This window comes from Cebidichthys violaceus, unplaced genomic scaffold (assembly GCF_023349555.1).
Source record: "Cebidichthys violaceus isolate CVI_PGR_0920_01 unplaced genomic scaffold, fCebVio1.0.p SCAF_16, whole genome shotgun sequence".
Lineage (NCBI taxonomy): Eukaryota > Metazoa > Chordata > Actinopteri > Perciformes > Stichaeidae > Cebidichthys > Cebidichthys violaceus.
The window spans coordinates 2,098,382-2,117,851 of NW_027176329.1; the positions used below are offsets into that span (position 1 = coordinate 2,098,382).

At 44.0% G+C, this 19,470-nt stretch overlaps 1 protein-coding gene across 1 annotated transcript in view; it reads left to right on the forward strand.

The window, feature by feature from the left end:
- si:ch211-186j3.6 (neural-cadherin) overlaps positions 1 to 19,470 on the forward strand; it is a 276,175-nt gene that overhangs the window by 185,496 nt on the left and 71,209 nt on the right. Inside the window, exon 27 of the mRNA XM_068710718.1 lies at positions 13,457 to 13,671. Within this exon, the coding sequence (XP_068566819.1) occupies positions 13,457 to 13,671 (215 nt within the window). The remainder of the gene's footprint in view (positions 1 to 13,456; positions 13,672 to 19,470) is intronic.

Below are 19,470 nucleotides of genomic sequence, written 5' to 3' on the forward strand. Positions count from 1 at the left end.
TGCTCTCAGAGGCGCTTAAAGTTCCATCAAAGAACCTGGTAAACTCACTGCATCCAACGATTGATCGTCTCAGCACTTTACAGATCGTTTCTACAATACATAGGCGTGTATCTGCTCGGCTGATACGTCAATCCTAAATCCCAAGCACCTTGGCTTGCTCAGTTAACTTCGTTTAGTCCCAGTTTGAACTTTCTGGTTCTTGGTCTTGGTCAGGCTCAAGCTTAGCTGATCTACTACCTGGCCTCCAGATTTAGAGGATTAGCTATGCCGTTGATGCAAAGCAGCTCACAGGTATGTATGAGCGAGATACCGGGACGAAGACCCAGTCCGTGCCACATTAAACGCTGCTGAGCCGAAACGCAACTGTTCAACCATTTCCAGCTCTTTCCGTGGCGAACGGAGACCGGCGTGGCATTTTACGAGATGGAGATCAGGGGAGAAGATGGAAGTGAAGGGAGGAATTAGAAGGAAATTAGGAGGAGTGAACATCACCTCAAAGCATATGCTTTTGAGACTGCGAGGGAGAGATGAAGGCAAAGTGCCTGTGGGGGGTTTTGCGCGAGTGTGTTCACGCTGCGTTTCGTTTAGAGGTGAATTCTCTCTCGAATGATGTCGGTGATTAAAGAATGTGAAGGAAGATGAACACATCAAAACAAACAACCTGCCCAATGCCACTGAAGGGAACTTCCTTTTATTAATACTACGGCGTCAAATGTTCTAATAATCCCGTAATTGCTGAGCTCTTAATTTGAACTCCCAGGTCTTTTCACACTTATTTTGCTCATTAACAGCCGAGTATGTTGTTCGACGCTGCTGGTGTGTTGCAGCTGTAGACGAGGTGAATTAAAATGAAGTTGCAATTAGTATTTTTATTCATGCTGAAGGGAATTTCTTGAACCTTGTTACGGTTGATAACAGCTGCTACGGCTGAACATCACCGGAACAATTTCAAATTTGAATGAGGAAGCGTTGCCAGAGTCGGCATGAGGCGAGGGGAATGTAGTTACATCGCACATGTTTGAGGCAGTTTATTTAAACTCACCAATCAAGCAAGAGAAGTGACATTAAGGCTGACTGCAATAAGTACCATTATTAAAACAGTAATAGTATATTATTACATATGCAACTATTCTGCATCAGCGTAATGCATCCTGGGAAAACATACGGCACGGGTGAAATTTCCAATTCCCGACCTCCAAGCGTCCCCGGTGCACGATGCCAACCGAAAACAAAACAATTGCATCATTCAATTAAATATAGGCAGATATAATTAACTTGCCTTTTAGTTGATGGTTCCCCATTAAGATGTGCGTTTCTCTGTTGGGGTAGACTGATTATTCCGGAGTTCACAGGTAGAAACTGTGACTTTGAAGGTGTTTCTTCACACTTGCAGTAGGAGGCTTTAGCGGCGTTAGCATCGTGCCAGTAGCATTTATCTCATTGTATCGTTAACACATTCATACATAACAGATCTGCGAAACACTTGACATCTTTTGAAGATTGTTGTATTTGCATCTTTGCAACAAGGACGTGTGTTCTCACTACTATCTGCACTAGCGGGTGGAAGTTACACCCTTAGTCATCTCTGCTTGTGGCGCCTGAAGCACCGTTACATAGTTAAGGTTTAACATGCTGATGAGAATTAGTTGCATCTAAAGTAAGAGACCCTGACAGGACCATACCAGGTTACTTGGCTCTTAGTAACCAAGACCAGACTCAAGACCTTGTTAGGACATATACTGCTACTTCTTTTCAATTACGGCTGCTTCTTGATTGATGCAGCATCGGTGTTTGATGTTCCCTCTCTGTTCGGGTTTGTTCTGGTCAAACACACTTTGGATGGCGTCTGCTGACTTTAAACAGGGGCGTCTCTTCCCACATCTCACGCCCCAAACCTTCTCTGAAGACCTTGAGTATGAACGCTATTTGTGGGCGGCAGTGAGACACCGTGTGCTGAGAGTTCTCCGTGCTCTTCTGAGACAGCAGAGGCAGAGTGGAGTGAAAGCGTAACATGACATGTCGACAGGCTATAACCACAGAACACAAGGCTTCATGGCCAGGAGATGGAGGCTGAAAACATTTCAGCTTCTCTTTTTAGCAGCATTTTCCTCTATTTCATTCCAGGCTAACTCTTCTCCTTATGTAAAATAGTTATTAACACAAAAGGTGGTTTAAAACAGTTGCGTTTAGTTTATTATTACATTTGCAATTCACATTATCTCCCATGGAACTCTGCCTGCACACTTCCTAAATATCCTGCCTTTTTTGGATTCATAGAATTTGTGGAAAAAAACGATTCGGGGACAATCTGACAATTTCCTCTGTATAAAATCCCCTTATTAGCTCCGACGCCCGAGTCTGAATGGGTCTCCCTTGCCCCCAGCAGCAATCCAGCACTTTGAGTGGCTATTGCATTTATCATTTCATACAAATGTGTTGGACGTACATATGGGCGCTCAGAGAAGCAGCTAAATGAAAATAAAGCAGACTTCAGCATGAATAGTAAGTGGGTCTAGACAGGAAGTGATGGGAGAATGGAACCGGAGTTTTCTTTGACGTGTTGACAGAGAAGCCGTTGATACGGAGGACGACACCAAGGTGTCGAGCAGGTGTACAGAGGAGGAGGAGGCAACTGCTCAAAATTGCATTTGTCTGCATTTTTGTCATCTCGGAGTCTCTTCTGTAATGGGATGAGTTAAATTACACCTCAAATTAAAACCTTGAGAATCTGTGTATATATATGATATATGGTTGGAGGACGCAATAAATACAGGATATGTACAAGCACATGCATAGGATTTTGAATTGGACTAATTAGAATGTGTCTGTAAAGGTTTTGGTAGATGTTGACTTCAGGCAGCTTCGTTAAAGGAATATTCAACAATTCACCCACACTGGTCTTTCTGAATTTCCTGTGTACAACCCCAAATCAAAGCTTTCACACTTGTAGTCCCGTGTCCCTCATCCCACTGTTCATCGCTAAAGCTGCAGTATATTTGCCCCACTTTTCCTGTATACAAACACATGCTTCTAGTTAGCGTCGTCTGCTGAGGGACCGTGATCGGAGTCTGCAGCTCTTGGTTTCATAGCATTTAGTTTGCGAGGCCTCGGTGGATCAGAGACATCGGTGCTGCAGTTACTGACAGGATTTAACTGGCTGGCCTTTCTACTGTTATGAGCTCCGACTTGCAGAAGAAAACATATATTTTCAGAATATTCTTGGTGGAGTTTATCTCAAAATACAGCTGTTGTTCGCTTTTCTGTTTCCTATTGTTATAAATAGAAACAAACCTTTCACAACCTCCTACTGGATCAAAAATCAAGCATGTTAGCTGTCACACACTGCCAGTTCTTGTTTCAAATTCCCAGCAAACAAGTGAACTGCAGGAGACTGTCTTCATTAGCATAAGTCCCTCAGTAAACAAGGCCAGAAGTGGGTTGAGAGCGTTTCAACAAAGCCTTTTAACTACAAACACGCTAATGAAATAAGTCTGCTAGTTCTTCTAGTGCTAGAGGAGACGTGGTGACTCTGTTTAACTTGTGTAACTCAGCCTGATGCACTGTGCATCCCGGAGCTCGTTGCAGCCGATTAAAGTGGCAGTAGATGGGTTTTTGCTTTTTCTTGTCATTTATGAAGCAAATGTTGATTTCACAATGCAATTGGCTATAAAATAGTTTCCCTATAAGCCTCGCGTTCACTGTGCATCCTGTCTGCCGCCGAGGATAGCGCTTCTGTTTCAGTGGCTTTCCACAGCTACCACAGACATTCAACATTAGTTCTGCTGAAAAGTTGTAAATGAAATACCAATGTGTGGGATAAGCTTTTAAAACCGTCTCTAATGTGGGTCAGAATTCTAATAACTCTGAACTAATGCAGGATATGAATATCACGATGGCATGAAGACTACATGTTTTATTCTGGCACAGATGACTTTGTCGTCAGGACTCCGCCTCGATATCGTTTCGTTAGCTGGTTAAGCTTCAGTTTGTTGGTGCCAGACAACATCAGTGGCTAGCAAACCTGACGAACACTAATTGCTAAATATACATACAGATTGCTGAGTTTAGCGGATACGAAATGAATTTGAACAGTTAGCCAGAGATTAGCAGTAAACACAGCAGCAACTACAGCTGAAGATGCTGGGAATACCCTCTGTAGTTCAGGTACCGGGACATAAGAGTAAGTACTGGACACATGAATATGTCAACCTCCTGCTGGTACTTCAGGAAAACCCGAGAGTTCAACACAGTTGGTAGGGTTCATCCTCTGAGCACCATGAATGTCTGTCCACGATGTCACGTCGATCCATCCAGTCGTCGAGATATCTGTAGTCCAGACCGACCGGCCGACGCACTGATCGACATCTAAAGAGCCACGCTGCTTCTATTGGGTGAAACTACAGAGATGACACTAAACGTATCACTTCTTGTGCAATATGTCTGGTTAGAACATTTAAAATGGAATCATCAACCTGAAAGGGGGCAAGATGCCACCCGCGATTGGTCCAAGTAGCAGCACATCAACAGCAGGCTGAGCTACTTCCAATATGCCGGTCTGACGCGTCAAAAGAGATTCCTTTGACAGTCGTACATCATCGTGATAAACATCGTGTCGTCAAATGTCAAGTGATTGCCGAGGATTATTAAAAGCCTCCGTGACTCTGGGCCAAGCGAGGCCGGCCGCGTCGTCGGAATAATTGCTGTGCTGAGGTGGATGGGTCAGAACAAACACAGGACCGCTGCTCACGTCACGTACAGACTACATTCTGTCTCGTTAGTCACCCGGTAGTTACGTCAGTCAAGTTACCGTTAACCAGGCTCTTTCCCTAAACCTAGCTAAGTGGTGTTGTTGCCTTGTTTTGAAAGGAGAGAGACGTCAAAGCTGACGTAGGTTGCCGTTAAAAGTCTCTGTTTTTGCTGTTATCAGGCTGTGAGTCAGTGTCACTGTTAGCCGATGAAAGAGTGATAGAAGTGCAGGTAAGTCTGACATTAACCGACTTCATTCTGTAATTCTCTGTTTTTCTATGTGGACACAAAGTCCTTCTCACTGGTATTTGCACAGACAGAGGGCGCTGTCATGAAACCAAATATAGTACAAGGCAAGTTTATCTGTACAGCACATTTCAACAACAAGGTAATTCAAAGTGCTTCACATTAAACCATTAAAAGCATCAAAACATAATGCAAAAGAAAAGGAGATTTAAAAACAATTAAGAACATTCATTAAAACATTAAAAACAGTCATTAAAACACTAAAAAGCCAAAAACAGAATAATAGTTGCAGTGCAGTTTTAAGAAATACAATTCAGTAGTAAAATGCAGAACTGGATTAATATCTTGAATGTGGTTCAGTTGAAGGCAGCAAACAGAGAAGTCTTCAGTCTGGATCTAAAGGAGCTGAGGGTCTCTGCAGACCTGCATCTTTCTGGGACTTTGTTCCAGATGTGTGGAGCAGAAGAACTGAACGCTGCTTCTCCATGTTTAGTTCTGACTCTGGAACAGAAAGTAGACCGGTCCCAGACCAGCTGAGGGGTCGGGATGGTTCATGAGGTAGCAGCAGATCTCTGAGCCATTCAGTGCTTTATAAACCAACAGCAGGGTTTTAAAGTCAGTTCTCTGTTGGACAGGAAGCCAGTGAAGACATCAGAACTGGAGTGATGTGATCCACTTTCCTGGTCTTAGTGAGGACTCGAGCTGCAGCGTTCTGACTGACTTTTTACAGAGACCTGTGAACACACCGTTACAGTAGTCCAGTCTACTGAACATAAATGATGGACAAGTTTTTCCAAATCCTGTTGAGACATAAGTCCTCTGATCCTTGACCTGTCCTTCAGGTGATAGGAGGCTGGTTTTGTGATGGTCTTGATGTGGCTGTTCAGGTTGAGGTCTGAATCCATAACTACACCTAGACTTCTGGCTTGGTTTCTCCACTGTGGGTCGTGATCTTCTTCTCATATGAAAGCATCTCCGTGTCATTTATACAGCAGATCTGTACGCAGATTAATAAACTGTTTCATTTCAGTTTGACTTCAACGTAGACCCGACCGTGGAAATGCTATCAAATCAAGATAACCACTGAAGTAAATTATTCGATTAGATTTCAGCTTTGAAGAGATGATGCTAAGAGGAACATCTCCATTTGTCACACACACACACACACACACACACACACACACACACACACACACACACACACATATATATATCAGACCGTGGCAGAATTTAGACATCACAGAAAAAATAAAGGGTAGCAGCGGTGTTCTATGCTTCTGATGTTCAAATACTCTTTTTAATCCTGAAGCACCAGCACAGACATGCGTGTTCAGCCACACACACACACACACACAGTGCATATACACCCTCTGAACATATGTGAGAGCAGATGAACACAAAGTCTCATCGCACACATGTCCGCTAAGCTTCCTCTGTGTCTTGGAGAAGTTAATTTTACCCTTCAGCTTCATTTAATTAGAAGCAGCAAGTGAGAAGTGCAGGATTTCAGTCCGGCTGGCTGGAGCCAGCGTGTAATGTGTCTCACTGCTGGACCAGAGCAGGACCACTGCTTAACCCTTGGATTACACACACGCACGCAGACACACACAAACACACAGCTAACAGACACGGGGACAATTTGTGTCCCTCTCGTGTCACCGTGCTGATGGAGCAGGTACCCTGATCGCTAAACTCTCCCCTCAATGAACAAAGCAGATGTTCTCCTCACTCAGATAACTCGTCACTGAATGAAGGTATTTTAGACCTTTAGCAAGACTTTTCAATTCTGCTAACATATATCTCTTAAACGTCTGATTTGTGAGGGCTCCAGACCTTTGCCATATTCTATCGTACTCAGTTTTCGCTTCCTTTTCATTGCATTTCATGAGAAATTTGTATTTATTATTTCTTTTTTTTAATTAAATGTCTATATTTTAAAGACAGTGAATGCATTTAACTTCATTAGAACTTTCCAAATCCAGTGAAAAGCTTTTCTTGTTGCCTTATTGTTTTAAATCAACTTATACCTTAAATGGAAATGGAAAAAAAACTCTGTTTGCAAATGATAAATCGCAGCCTCTGTTGATTCCAAAATACCAAGTCTTTTGTGAAAAGTGAATGTAGGCCAGAATGAAAGTGCAGGAAAGTGTCTTTGTAAAGTGTTGATGACAGGACGGAACACGACAAAGCAGGCGGAGTTGTCAACCCGGAGACACAGATGCCGTACGATTGTCACATTTTCAATCACGCTCCGGTACCTGAACTCTGTCAAATCCGCTGTGTGATTCTCCGGGTTCAGAGGAAGAGAGGAAGCGAGACGTCGGGGACGGAGACAATTAGGCTGGAAGTTGGAAGTGAGGGGAGGAATGAAGGAAATTAGGAAAAGAATAGAGCGACAATGAGAGAGAGACGAGGAAATGGTGAAAGAATGTGGTGAAAAAAGAGGAGAGAAGAGAAGGGAGAATAAAGTAAGAGGTAATGCAAGATAGAATTGCTGTAGGGTGGTTTTCTGTCCCAGAGGCTTTCAGATATGACCCTAACCCAAACACATACAAACATCCACACACAGATTACGGCCCAAGATTGAAGCAAGAACATGCAGATAATGGAGGCGCTGGGATTAATCAGGAGATTGTTGCGGGTCGGGTGTGGGATTACTGCTCCCGGTCCGACGTTAACAAACACAGTTCCCAGCAGACAGCGAATGAGCAAAACAAAGCTGCCTTAAGAGGATTGGAGGTTCTTGGCCATTGTGACTAAAACTATGTGTCGGATTGTTTCGCGTTCAGAGAATTAGGATGACATTGCCAAAATGGAAATGCAGGCGTGGATGTTTTCCTGCATGTTTCTGAAATCACACACACTCGTACACACCCACACAAAATATGGGTCCAGATGAACGGAGTCGAGGCTTAGCGCCTCTGAAAAACAAAAAAAAGAGTATTTTTCTATTACATTAAATATTCACGACTTAATAAGCGACATTAAAATTCAAAGTCAGCAGAAAAAAACATCCTTCAGGATTATTTATTAATGAAAAATGTATTTATAAGCATAATAATCATTCATACAATCTGATAATTTTCTTCATCAGTGCAAACAGCCCCATGAATATCACATGGTTCATATTGGGCTAAATCCTTATTGGTGCAGGAAAGCATGCGTCACTGAGAACCTTTGAAGTCTAGATAGAAGGTATCCGTTCTGTCTGTGTTATTTTGTATACCTAGTCAGTCACTTGTATTCACCAAATAGAAACAAAATGGCCATATGCCACATTCAGCATATCTATGGCCCATTCTGTCAAATCCTCGAGTGTTTGAGGCTCTCTGGCAGACATTTTGAGCCCTTCATGAACCCTTTCCATAAGGGAATTACCCACAAGTCATAGCAACGTGACGTTAAACACGAGGTAACCAGTGGTCGCATGGAGACGTAAAAAAAGGTCAACAAAGAGGACGGCTCAGTGTCTTCAGCCTGTCTTATTAAATTTACTCAGAAACATTAAAGATGGAACACAAAATAAACTTGAAATCAGAGGATATTTATTTATTTATTCATCAAATATTTGATTTTGTCATCGAAGATGTTTTTGACAAAATTGAGTAAATAGATGATATGAAATGACCTCATCTAGTGAGGAAAGAGCCTGAAGACTTTCAATCAGGGAGAACAAAGTATAAAATAAATACACAACATTATACATCTTATTCTTTGTCGTTTTCATGGTAACGTGATGTGTTGCAGCAAAGTGCTGTCCCATTGATATTTACACCATTTGGAGCCCTCAGCCTCTCACACTCACCCACTCACCAGGTGACGTCAGCGAGTCCTCGAGGGATCAGGGCTCAGGGTTTAGGGGGGACGTTGGGATCAGAGTCTTGCCTGCACACGCCTCTTAACATGGAGACGGCTGAGCTGGCGGCTTGAAGCTAACAGCGCTAACATGGGTAACAGCGCTGACAAAGAGTTTACCTAAAACGCTGCCCGCCACCATAGTAACCGCTCCACCCCGAGTGTTCGACGCACACAGACTCCCGGGGCCTACTGGAGTTTCAGGGTCCTGCGTTTTGATTGGTCCCATATTTATGTGGCCAGGCACCAAAAACAAAAAGCTATTTCAGCGCTTCCTGTGCTGCGACTCAGTGAGCCTGTTATTCTGGGTGAGGATTCAAGTCACGCAGTCACACAGAGGCAGTGGCCAAGTTACTTGAAAAATAAATTAAACCCGTTGTTCATTAAAAAACAATTGCATAACTTTAGAAAAAAAAAAGAAAAAAAGAGAAAGTAATTGGTGACATTTGTTACATTAGGCTTCTGTCATTACTCAGCTCATGCTCCATCAAAGGTGTCTTTAATAAACTCTGCTGAGTCTCCTCAGCAACACATCACATCTCCAGTGTGGGAGAGAGAGAGACGTTTCCTGGCCGGCAGCACTTACAGCGAAGCAAAGGGCATCACGCTTCCTCCAACTCCGACCACAGCCAGGTGGAACTTTACTGTTGGCTAATGTAGCAAGACAGCATTCCTCCTGCTGCGGTAAACGGACATGTGCTGCAGCAGTCTGCCCACTGAAGCCAGTGCTAACAAGCTTACTACCAAAAACGGTGCGGCAATAAATCATCACTGCGATTAATAACGAAAATTGGTTTAATGGGTTTCCAAATTGCACTCACTTAACACTGAGGTATCGTGCCTCAAAAACAGATCCAGATTAAACTGTCAGTAAAATATGTAAACATGATAGTTTGAAGAATGCAGTATGTTCCTCACCGTCTGTGTTCTTTCACTAACGGTGCTCGTTTGTTGCCCCTGACAGGCTCCGCAAGTGTTGAAGTGTCTGACAACAGAAGCTTTTTCTTGATATTCCGCTTCATCCGGTCTGTTTGTTGCTGTTTCACGTGACTTGGTGCCGGTGGACAAAGGTGGAAACAAGTACGAGTTTGGGGAGAGAGTTTGCTGCGCTGCAGTCCAGGAATCTGAAAGATTTTCAGTGCTGTGGCTAAATATTTGACATTTCAGAAGGCGACTTCTCCGAGCGGGACGCCACAATAACAAACAGAGCGGATCAAGCGAAAGCTAAAGAAACACGTTGTATTTCTCTGTAGGGTCCTTTCCATAATGACGTCTTACACTTATAACAACAAGCCTGTCGGGGGAAAGAACAAGCTATTTTAGTGGACGGACGTTGAAGAGTGGCCCCGAGCGTTCTCCCTCAGTGCTGGAACAACTCTTGACCCTCATAGTCATGTGGTCCGGATTGAAATACGGAAGTTAACCCTTTAAATCTTAAAAATGACAAGTAAAGCATCGGGAGTTCTTCACATTGTTTTTTTCAGCAGCAGCTACTGCAACACAACGTACGCCTGTTCCGAACTTTGAGAAATGTAAAGACCGCGGTCACCGATCAGACCCGTAACCGTTTGCAACCAGGAGTCGACAAAAGTAGCAAAGGCGAGCATTATAGTATGTATTTCCTCTTTCAATCCTGGACACGAGCAGACGCCGGAAAATGAGCTTTCTCTCACCGATTACCAATGACGTGTGTGTGTGTGTGTGTGTGTGTGTGGGTGTGTCTATATATACACATGTTTTTGCAAACACACGTCTTTTGTGTGCTTTTCGCAGGATTCACAGGCGTTGAAACTCCCGAACGTCCCGAGAAGCGGTTGAAGTGTGAATAACACAAACCAATGAGAGCGTCTGGTATTAGCGGCGGAGCGACGGCCCTGGAGAAATAGCTCGCTGAGTGTTTGTGCATAAAGTCGGGATTCGGTTTGCGTCTCGGGTAATTGCTGAGGATTGCAGCGTTGTTCTGCTTGAAACAATGCGAGGCTTTCTCATCACATTTATATACCGCTACTAAGTGATGAGGGATGAGAGGAGGCGTATTGAGACGCAGATGAGAGAAAAGGATTTGCGTCGAGCCTTGAAGATAAAAATCTTCGAAAAGGTTAAAAAAAGCAAACATTTGTTGCTGATTATTTCCTGGTTAATTCTGCTCCTCGTGGTGCGTTTCTCTTCTTCACTTGGACGACTGGTAATTGCAGACAGCGTGGTTGGATATTTCATCTGTTGTGGAGTCAATTAATCTAAAACACGTCCACGTTTCTTATGTACTTATTAAACAGCAAGCACGTCTCTGTTGATTCCAGTTGATCCTTTTCAATATTCTAAAGTCGTTTTGGCTTCATAAAAGGTGCAGCATTGTAATGTACAGTAACATTCAATTAACAGCGTGAATCAACCTAATCCTGGAACTGGATGTAGTCTTCATATACTGAATGTGCTGTTTTCTGCAGACATATACTGTGTGTGTGTGTGTATATATATATATATATATATATTTGTACAAATTTGCCACACAGAGACATGTGTCTTTATTACCCTTGATTACCCCTGGAAACACTCTCTGGTTAAACTGACCCCCCATTGAGTTCCCCCCTCTTATCAAAGCGAAGGCAGAGATACCCCATGTGGTCCTGTCAGCGCTCTCCTCGCCACACAGTCACATGTTTAGTTGTTAGTGAGTAAGACACATACACTAAGACACAGTACTAGCACGGGGAAAGAGGAATGCCATGAAGACATTCCTCAATGACAAATACACATAGCTCGAGAATTAATATGCCCATCGTGACAATTTAACACAAATATCACGAAGGATAAAATGATGAAGTGGTGACATTTTGGACAGACATGGATGTAAGCTGCTAACCCTCCAACTTCCTGCTCAGAGATTGGTCCAAAACCATTGTAGAGAGCGTGGCGTTCACAGTTTGTGTGGTTGTAGTCGACAGAGTTACGCTCAGACACACAAAACAAACCTCTCCGAAATGTTAGTTTGGCACAAGTCAGCACTGATGTCTGTTTTGTTTTTTGTGTAGCTTTATGCCTTTAGATAAAGGGCATAAAGCTACACAGCAGGAACAATATCAATGTCTTTTTTTACAGATGTGGCACATGCAGCGGTAACTTCATTACTTATTCTTAATCATTGACTGTCCCATCGCCCACGATTCAAGCGTGTACGACAGTCCGCACTCCAGACAGATAAGCTGTAACAGCAGAGACTCCATGTTTATCCACTCATGGAATGACGCCGCTGTCCTCCGGATGAGACGCCGCTGTCCTCCGGATGAGACGCCACTGTCCTCCGGATGAGACGCCACTGTCCTCCGGATGAGACGCCGCTGTCCTCCGGATAAGACGCCGCTGTCCTCCGGATGAGACGCCGCTATCCTCCGGATGAGACACCGCTGTCCTCCGGATAAGACGCTGCTGTCCTCCGGATGAGACGCCGCTATCCTCCGGATGAGACGCCACTGTCCTCCGGATAAGACGCTGCTGTCCTCCGGATGAGACGCCGCTATCCTCCGGATGAGACACCGCTGTCCTCCGGATAAGACGCTGCTGTCCTCCGGATGAGACGCCGCTATCCTCCGGATGAGACGCCACTGTCCTCCGGATAAGACGCTGCTGTCCTCCGGATGAGACGCCGCTATCCTCCGGATGAGACGCCGCTGTCCTCCGGATGAGACCCGGTCTCCGTCAAATCTGTCAAAACATTTTTATTTAACCGTAGAGAAAAGTCCAAACTCTGTTCCTCCTGGAGTTGCAAAAATAGTTTTTGTTATTCTGCCAAATGTTTGCTAGCTAAATGGAATGTGTTTGTCATTATTGTGTGCATAGATGCCCTTCCATATTCAGGACTCAGCCTCTTGTATTCATTAGAGTAAATAGTAAAATATGGCGGCAGATAGTCAGCGTTGCTCTCACTTTAGTTGCTTTACGTTGAACCCAACTGGATGCAACACGTTCAACACTTCAGAAGGGTTTTATTCTCATGCAAATATCTCGCTTTAACTTCTCCGATCAAATATCATGTATGGTGCAAGAATCTTCTCATGTGTTTTTGAATGGGTGAGATAAATGGGTCATATGTACAGAACCAGACCAGATGGTAGTGGTGGGAGGGATCCCAGAACACGTGGGGGGGGAATGATAATGAGAGAGGCTATTCACAAAACCAAGGATGGATTTTTGTTAAAGGTGAAAAACAATTAAGTCCTTGGATGTGTGGAAATACAGAGAGAAGAGTTTCCTAGTGATGTAGCGATTCTCCCTGTGGTATTGCCACTAATGAGAACATCTGCATCAGTGAAACAGATGGAGAGAGAGACAGACAGAGAGAGAGAGTGAGAGAGAGACAGACAGAGAGAGAGAGACAGAGTGAGAGAGAGTGAGATTGCTGAAGGGGAAGGCTGTCTGAGAGGAGAAAACAACTAGACTTAGAGAGACTGAGTGCAGGAAAAAAATAGTTGAAAGAACAAAATAGAGTAAGTGGTTCAGAAGGGGGGGGGGGTCTCTCACAAGCAAGTAACAGAATTTTCAAGAAGAACCAAATGTATTGCACTCACTAATTCATGTCATTTTGGCTCCTGGTTCCCTCCTCTCCCCCAAGGTGCCAATGCCCAGCTCAGTTCGAGGGGCCCGAGTGCCAGCAGAACAAGCACAGTTTCCAAGGCAACGGCTATGCCTGGTTTCCTCCCATGACGCCGTGCTTCGAGAGCCACGTGTCGCTGGAGTTCATCACGGACGTGGCCGATGGACTGCTGCTGTACAGCGGCCCCTTGGCCCAGCTGCAGGCCTGGGACCACGAGGACTTCATGGCCATAGGTAGGAGACGTCTCAGACCTCTTCACTGTGATGTTTAATGAAGTCAACCTGTCTGTGTTTCCCTCAACTGTTTCTTCATCCAGTAGCAGTGCACGCGTTGAAGACCTGTCTAGCCTTCTGTCATCATCTCAGACGACACTGGTTTGGTTTCGACAATGCTGTTTGGTAACATAGAAAAATAATAATGAAGAGCTGGTTTGCCCTATGATTTATAAAGTGGCGTTTTTGACCATTTTGAGGTGAGGTATCGATTCACAAACAGGGCTACTTGGTGGGGAATGTGGAGAATCTCATCAAATGTGAAGTAGATTGAACATTTGATGGAAATTCATATCCACATGTGTCATCAGCTGTAACACCTGAACAATGCATTTTGCAATTGAGAGTGCATCACAACTAGTAAGCCAGCAAGCAAAGACGTCCAAACGCTTTGCTTATGAATTAATGGTTGGAGTAGTTCGTTTTTAGTAATGGATACTTGGTTGAAACAGTTATAAGTAAAGGATACATGGTTCAAATTGTCAGCTATCATCATTGGAATAGTCAGCTAAAAGTAATGGATACATGGATCCAATAGTCAGCTAAACGTAATCAATAAATGGTTAAAACACCCGGCTCCTGCAAATTTAAAAAGAGAGCATCTAACAATATTACATGTTTTATGATTAATAGTGTTAATTGACCTCCAATTTCCGAATCAAATCAAATGAACACGTAGAGGTTGATTGATAGAGGCCACATGAGTTGATCTCAGAACCACTGGACTACAGGTTAGTTACAGCAGATATTCAAATGCTGAGTTTTCTTTGCAGTACAACATATTTCAATGGAATCCCCAAATGGATTGAACTCAGATCAACACTAATGAACAACAGTGAACAATAAGGAGCACTCTTCACGGGGCTGACCTTTGAGGGCACGTTGAAAACGGAGGATGCTGTAGCTGCGTTGCACGATCCATTTTTCAGAACCTCTTGTGTCAGAATGTAAAGTCCACAGAAGAGGCGTGGTTCAGAGACCCCCGTGAGACAGGAGCTGTGTAAACGTATTGTCAGCAGTGGAGCTAACTCTGTCACTAGAGCACGCTTGTTAGCATACTGAGAGCTAATATTGCGTGTGTGGTAATCATTAGGTGAGGCAGAAACAGGGATGTACAATGCAAATGAGAGCCTGGATACATACACACTGATTCACCTCCTGGATGGCCTCTTTCTCTTGGCCTGAAGACTGAGGATTGTTTGTGAACTGAAACAGAAATCCATTTCAGGTTTAATTCCCTGTGAATGAACTCGCCACGACTTGATGATTAGGCCGTGTCAGTCACCCTCACACAAACGCACACACTCAACACTGTGATCTTTGCCTGTATGCTACTACTAACAGAGTTGTTTTTACACTTATGTTTATTGAGAGAAGAAGACAGCCTACTCACTATAATATATACCGTCGTAAAGATTTGGAACTGTGTGTAAACTGAGCTTCGGCCGCTATACATCTCTAGCTCTTAAGGGCTTTCTTTTGTTGCTGTGGCAATATTGTTGAAGTTTGAAGACGATAAAGCTTGTTGAACTGAGGGCGGCAGGCGGGAATTACAGACAGACTGAAACGGAGAACAAAATGTCTCGTACATCTCGGTATATTTACTGTTTTAATCTGAGAGACTAACGCCTCCTTGTCTCTCTCGCTGCTTCTTCCCTTGCATTGGTCCTCACTCTTGGGAGAGATGGTGTTGTTCCATCACTGCCAAAGTAAAGTGTGTGGGTAGTGAGGTCCGCCTGGAGAGCCGGACATGTGTGTGTGTGTGTGTGTGTGTGTGTGTGTGTGTGTGTGTGTGTGTGTGAGTGTGTTATAAGCTGGTTTTCAGTGTATTTCCCAAATTACTTCTTTCCTTTAAGTTGGTGTCAGAGGGTCTGTGTGCATGTGAAAGCCAGCCGCAGCATGTGCTATCAGATCCTGAGGAGTTAATGTGTTTGTGGAGTTAAGGCTGATTTGTCACTGCGCACAGTGTAATTAGAGTCAGGCTGTACATATTTAGAGCTCTAATTAACTTGTTTCAAGGTTCACCTACTGCATGGAGAGGAAAAAAAAAGAAATTGTCAGCAAGCCTAGACTGTGCTGGAGCTTTATGTAACTGAATTTAAATTTAAATGTGTATGTATGAAAGTCTATCAATGCACCAAAGTGCAGTAATATCATTATTTCTTGAGGGCCTTTTCTGATATTTGCAGATGGAAGCTGCTGACCATTTGCACCAGTAATCTGTGTTAAATTCTGACAATCTCTATGCCCAATAATGACTAATCGTCAGCGTTAGTGTTAGCATTAGAATTAGCAACTGCAGGACAAACATCATGGTTGGGCTAAAATAAGTGTGCAAAGTTAAACGTAAACAACATCATATGAGTACAGAAAAATCGTCACAAACGTCACGGAACTTTGGGATACGGTGTCGACTCGAGTCAACAAGCAATTTTTCCAGAATGCTGCACTTCAGAGGGCCAAGCAGTCAACCCGCTCCGGATGGCCACGCCCTCCAAAAGGCCACGCCCCCAAATAACGATGCCAGCGGCAATACCAAACGGCCACCCCAAGTATGGGCACTGCATTAGAATTTTCTTTATTTTTTGTATTATCATTTACAACCTGTCCCGTTAGATATATGCACTAAACTAAAATATTAAGACCTATAACCACATTTTTAGACGAGGTTCCTCTAAACAACGGGTTCTAATAATGCTGGACTCCTAAGGTTACGTTGTGCCGGTAACCAGGGGTCGGATTGGGCCGGGGGTCAGCACACGAGCCTAAAGTTACGCTCCTTTACGTCGGGGTCTGCTTACAACCATTTCCAGATACAAATAAGTTACAAATTCAGTTTTAATAAATAAGAATGATCGTTCATGAAACAACAACCACTTCTTAAAGGACTAATGATAATTCTGATACGGTTCTTGTAGTCATGGTTAGGCCGGTTCTGGAATCTTTTTTTTTTCTCGACTGTTGAGTAGAATCTACCGACACAACAGGAAAGAGTTTATTTGCTTGGACGCCTAATGCACAAAGCTATCTGATACACAAATATTATTAAAAATCATATTCACCAGCTGCAGTTCAGGATGAACCCCGATCATATTAGATACGAACAACACTGAATGCTTTTTAATAAAAAAGTATAATATTGGCACAATATATTGCAGTAGACCTTTCATACTACAGACTGTATACCTCTCTAATCATACGAAGTGCAGATATGATTCTTCAAAGTATATTTGATATGAGAGAGAGAGAGAGAGAGAGAGAGAGAGAGAGAGAGAGAAGGGAGGGAAGTATTAAGTATACTGTTCACTGTAAGTTCGAGCGAAATTACAAAATTGCCAATAAGTATTCATGAATATTTCAGCCAGCCTCACTGTCGTTACAGGGCACACACAGGCCAACAGTCAACACACCTAAAACAAAAGAACAATAACAATAAAGATGTGCAGACGGTGAGCCTCAGTCATCAGCGTCAGGGAGAACAAATAGCATGAAAGGAAGGGGGGAAGGCTGAGCATTGATGGAGTGCCACTGTTCATTTTATGGATGTTAAGGTGAGACAGAGTTGGTTTCCCTGACCAAATTCTGAACTTGTCTTCTCTGCTACAACAGCAGCAGCAGCAGCTTTTTGATTAAATGTGATCAGTGGGGCACAAGGGAACAGGGAAAAGCTTTTCAACCTCAACCCAAAGAACACAGCTTCAAGCATCCACTGCTCGCGTTCAAAGAGCTCAGAGCTCACAGGAGCCATATTGGATTGATGCGTGATTACAAGGGGAACCAGACCAAATGGGGCGATTCTCTCCCAAATAAAATGCTTCTTGAACCAAATGCCGAAGGTCTCATCCCGACGTATGATGTATTATAAGTACATTATAAGCTGTGCTGGAAAGTGTAATGTTACAGGAGGACACGCTGCACCTGTGGCACGACTTGACGTTGAAAGAGTATTTTGAAAAGGGTATTTTGGATTTGAGGAGGCAGAAGGAGACTTGTTTTTACAACTGCTGAACTGCCTTTTCATTCATGGCTGTCAAGAGGCACATGAGAGGCCACTAATATACCTCCAGAATTTTCATTTTGACCACATCGCTACGCGTGCGTGACATTGTTCACCTTGTTATTAAGCCTTTGCTCAGGGATGCTGCTCGTTGGGCCCGATCGTATTTCCCACCGCTTCACAACGCACATTTCCACACAGAGATCGTCAGCTTCTTATTGAGATGCTGGTTTGCTTTTCCAAAGCTGCCCACTCATCCGCCCTTTATCCTGCCGCAGGGCAGCTGTGCCGAGCCAGCCCTGCTGTGTGGACCAGAGGAGGTGTAAGGCACTCACACACACACACACACACACACACACACACACACACACACACACACACACAGACACACACACACGCGCAGTGGGAACATAGCTGTGTACTACATCCAATCTGCGGCCGCTGGGGGAGAAGAGATTACATGGTTATAACACAGAGCTTGCGTGTGTGTGTGTGTGTGTGTGTGTGTGTGTGTGTGTGTGTGTGTGTGTGTGTGTGTGTGTGTGTGTGTGTGTGTGTGTGTGTGTGTGTGTCATGCCTAAACTCACCTCCGGTGTTCAAGGTAAAATCTGATTATTGGATGATCCTTTCAATCTATTTGTTTTCTCCAGCATGTAAATATTGCGTATTAATCCCCTCACAGAATTGGTCACCCTCTACAGTATTGTGCTGTCCTCCCGAGTCGATGAGCTCGCCCCGCTTAAAGGTCTGTTTCAGCCGCACCGCTTCGTGGCACACCCCCGAGCGGTATCCGATGGAATCCCAGAAACCTCAACTTAGAGCGGCTCTTCAAGAAAACTGGCCTCACACTACACAGCCTGGCTCACAAAGACCACGCGCAGTAATACAAAGATGCTCTTGACCTCACCAGTTCCCCGAAACCCCCAAAGTCCTTTTCTCCACTGTAAACAAGCGTCTCCAACTCATGGACAATCTTTTCACTGACTCCTTCCTGTCATTCAACCAAATACGTAATTGAGACCTTCTACAGCCGACCGGTCACTTCCAGTCCTGAGTCACCGGTGACCCCCTCCTCTCCTCTGATGCCCACTCCTTCAACATACTTCTTACTTGACCTCAGTGCTGCCTTTGAAACCATAAATCACTCCGTCCTCCTCGAGTCCTCCCCCAGCATCCTTGTTCAAATCATACCTCTCTACCCGCCACCAGTTCATCAGTAATAAGTCCAACTAGCCCTCAAGGCGTCCCCCAAGGTTCCGTGCTCGGCCTCCCTCTCTTCATCATCTAGACCAGGGGTCTTCAATGTTGTTCAGGCCAAGGACCCCCGAACTGACAGAGAGCTGGAGCAGGGACCCCCTACTACATACAGTATATTGTATATTTATATTAAACTGGGCCTAGTGCCATGTATAAACATACCTTGTTATCGTGCGTTCAATAGCTATTCAACCAATACACAGGTTCATATCTTCATGTTTTTATTTTACAGGTACAGTGAGTAGGGTGGCCGTGCCACTGACATTTATAAACACACATTGCATGATCATCATGCATACAAGATATTCAAACTGACGTTTTTCAGTTTGTTTCAAGCTACGGTACACATTTCCATGCTTGGAGCTGATCCAAATTCCCAGCACAAAAGAGCAGCAGTTCAAAGACCAATACTGCGTTTTATTGATCAGTACTTTATTCATGAGGTTAGAATGTAACCTTTAAGTGGTCATGAAGTGCAACCTACGACACAAACAAGCGCACAACAG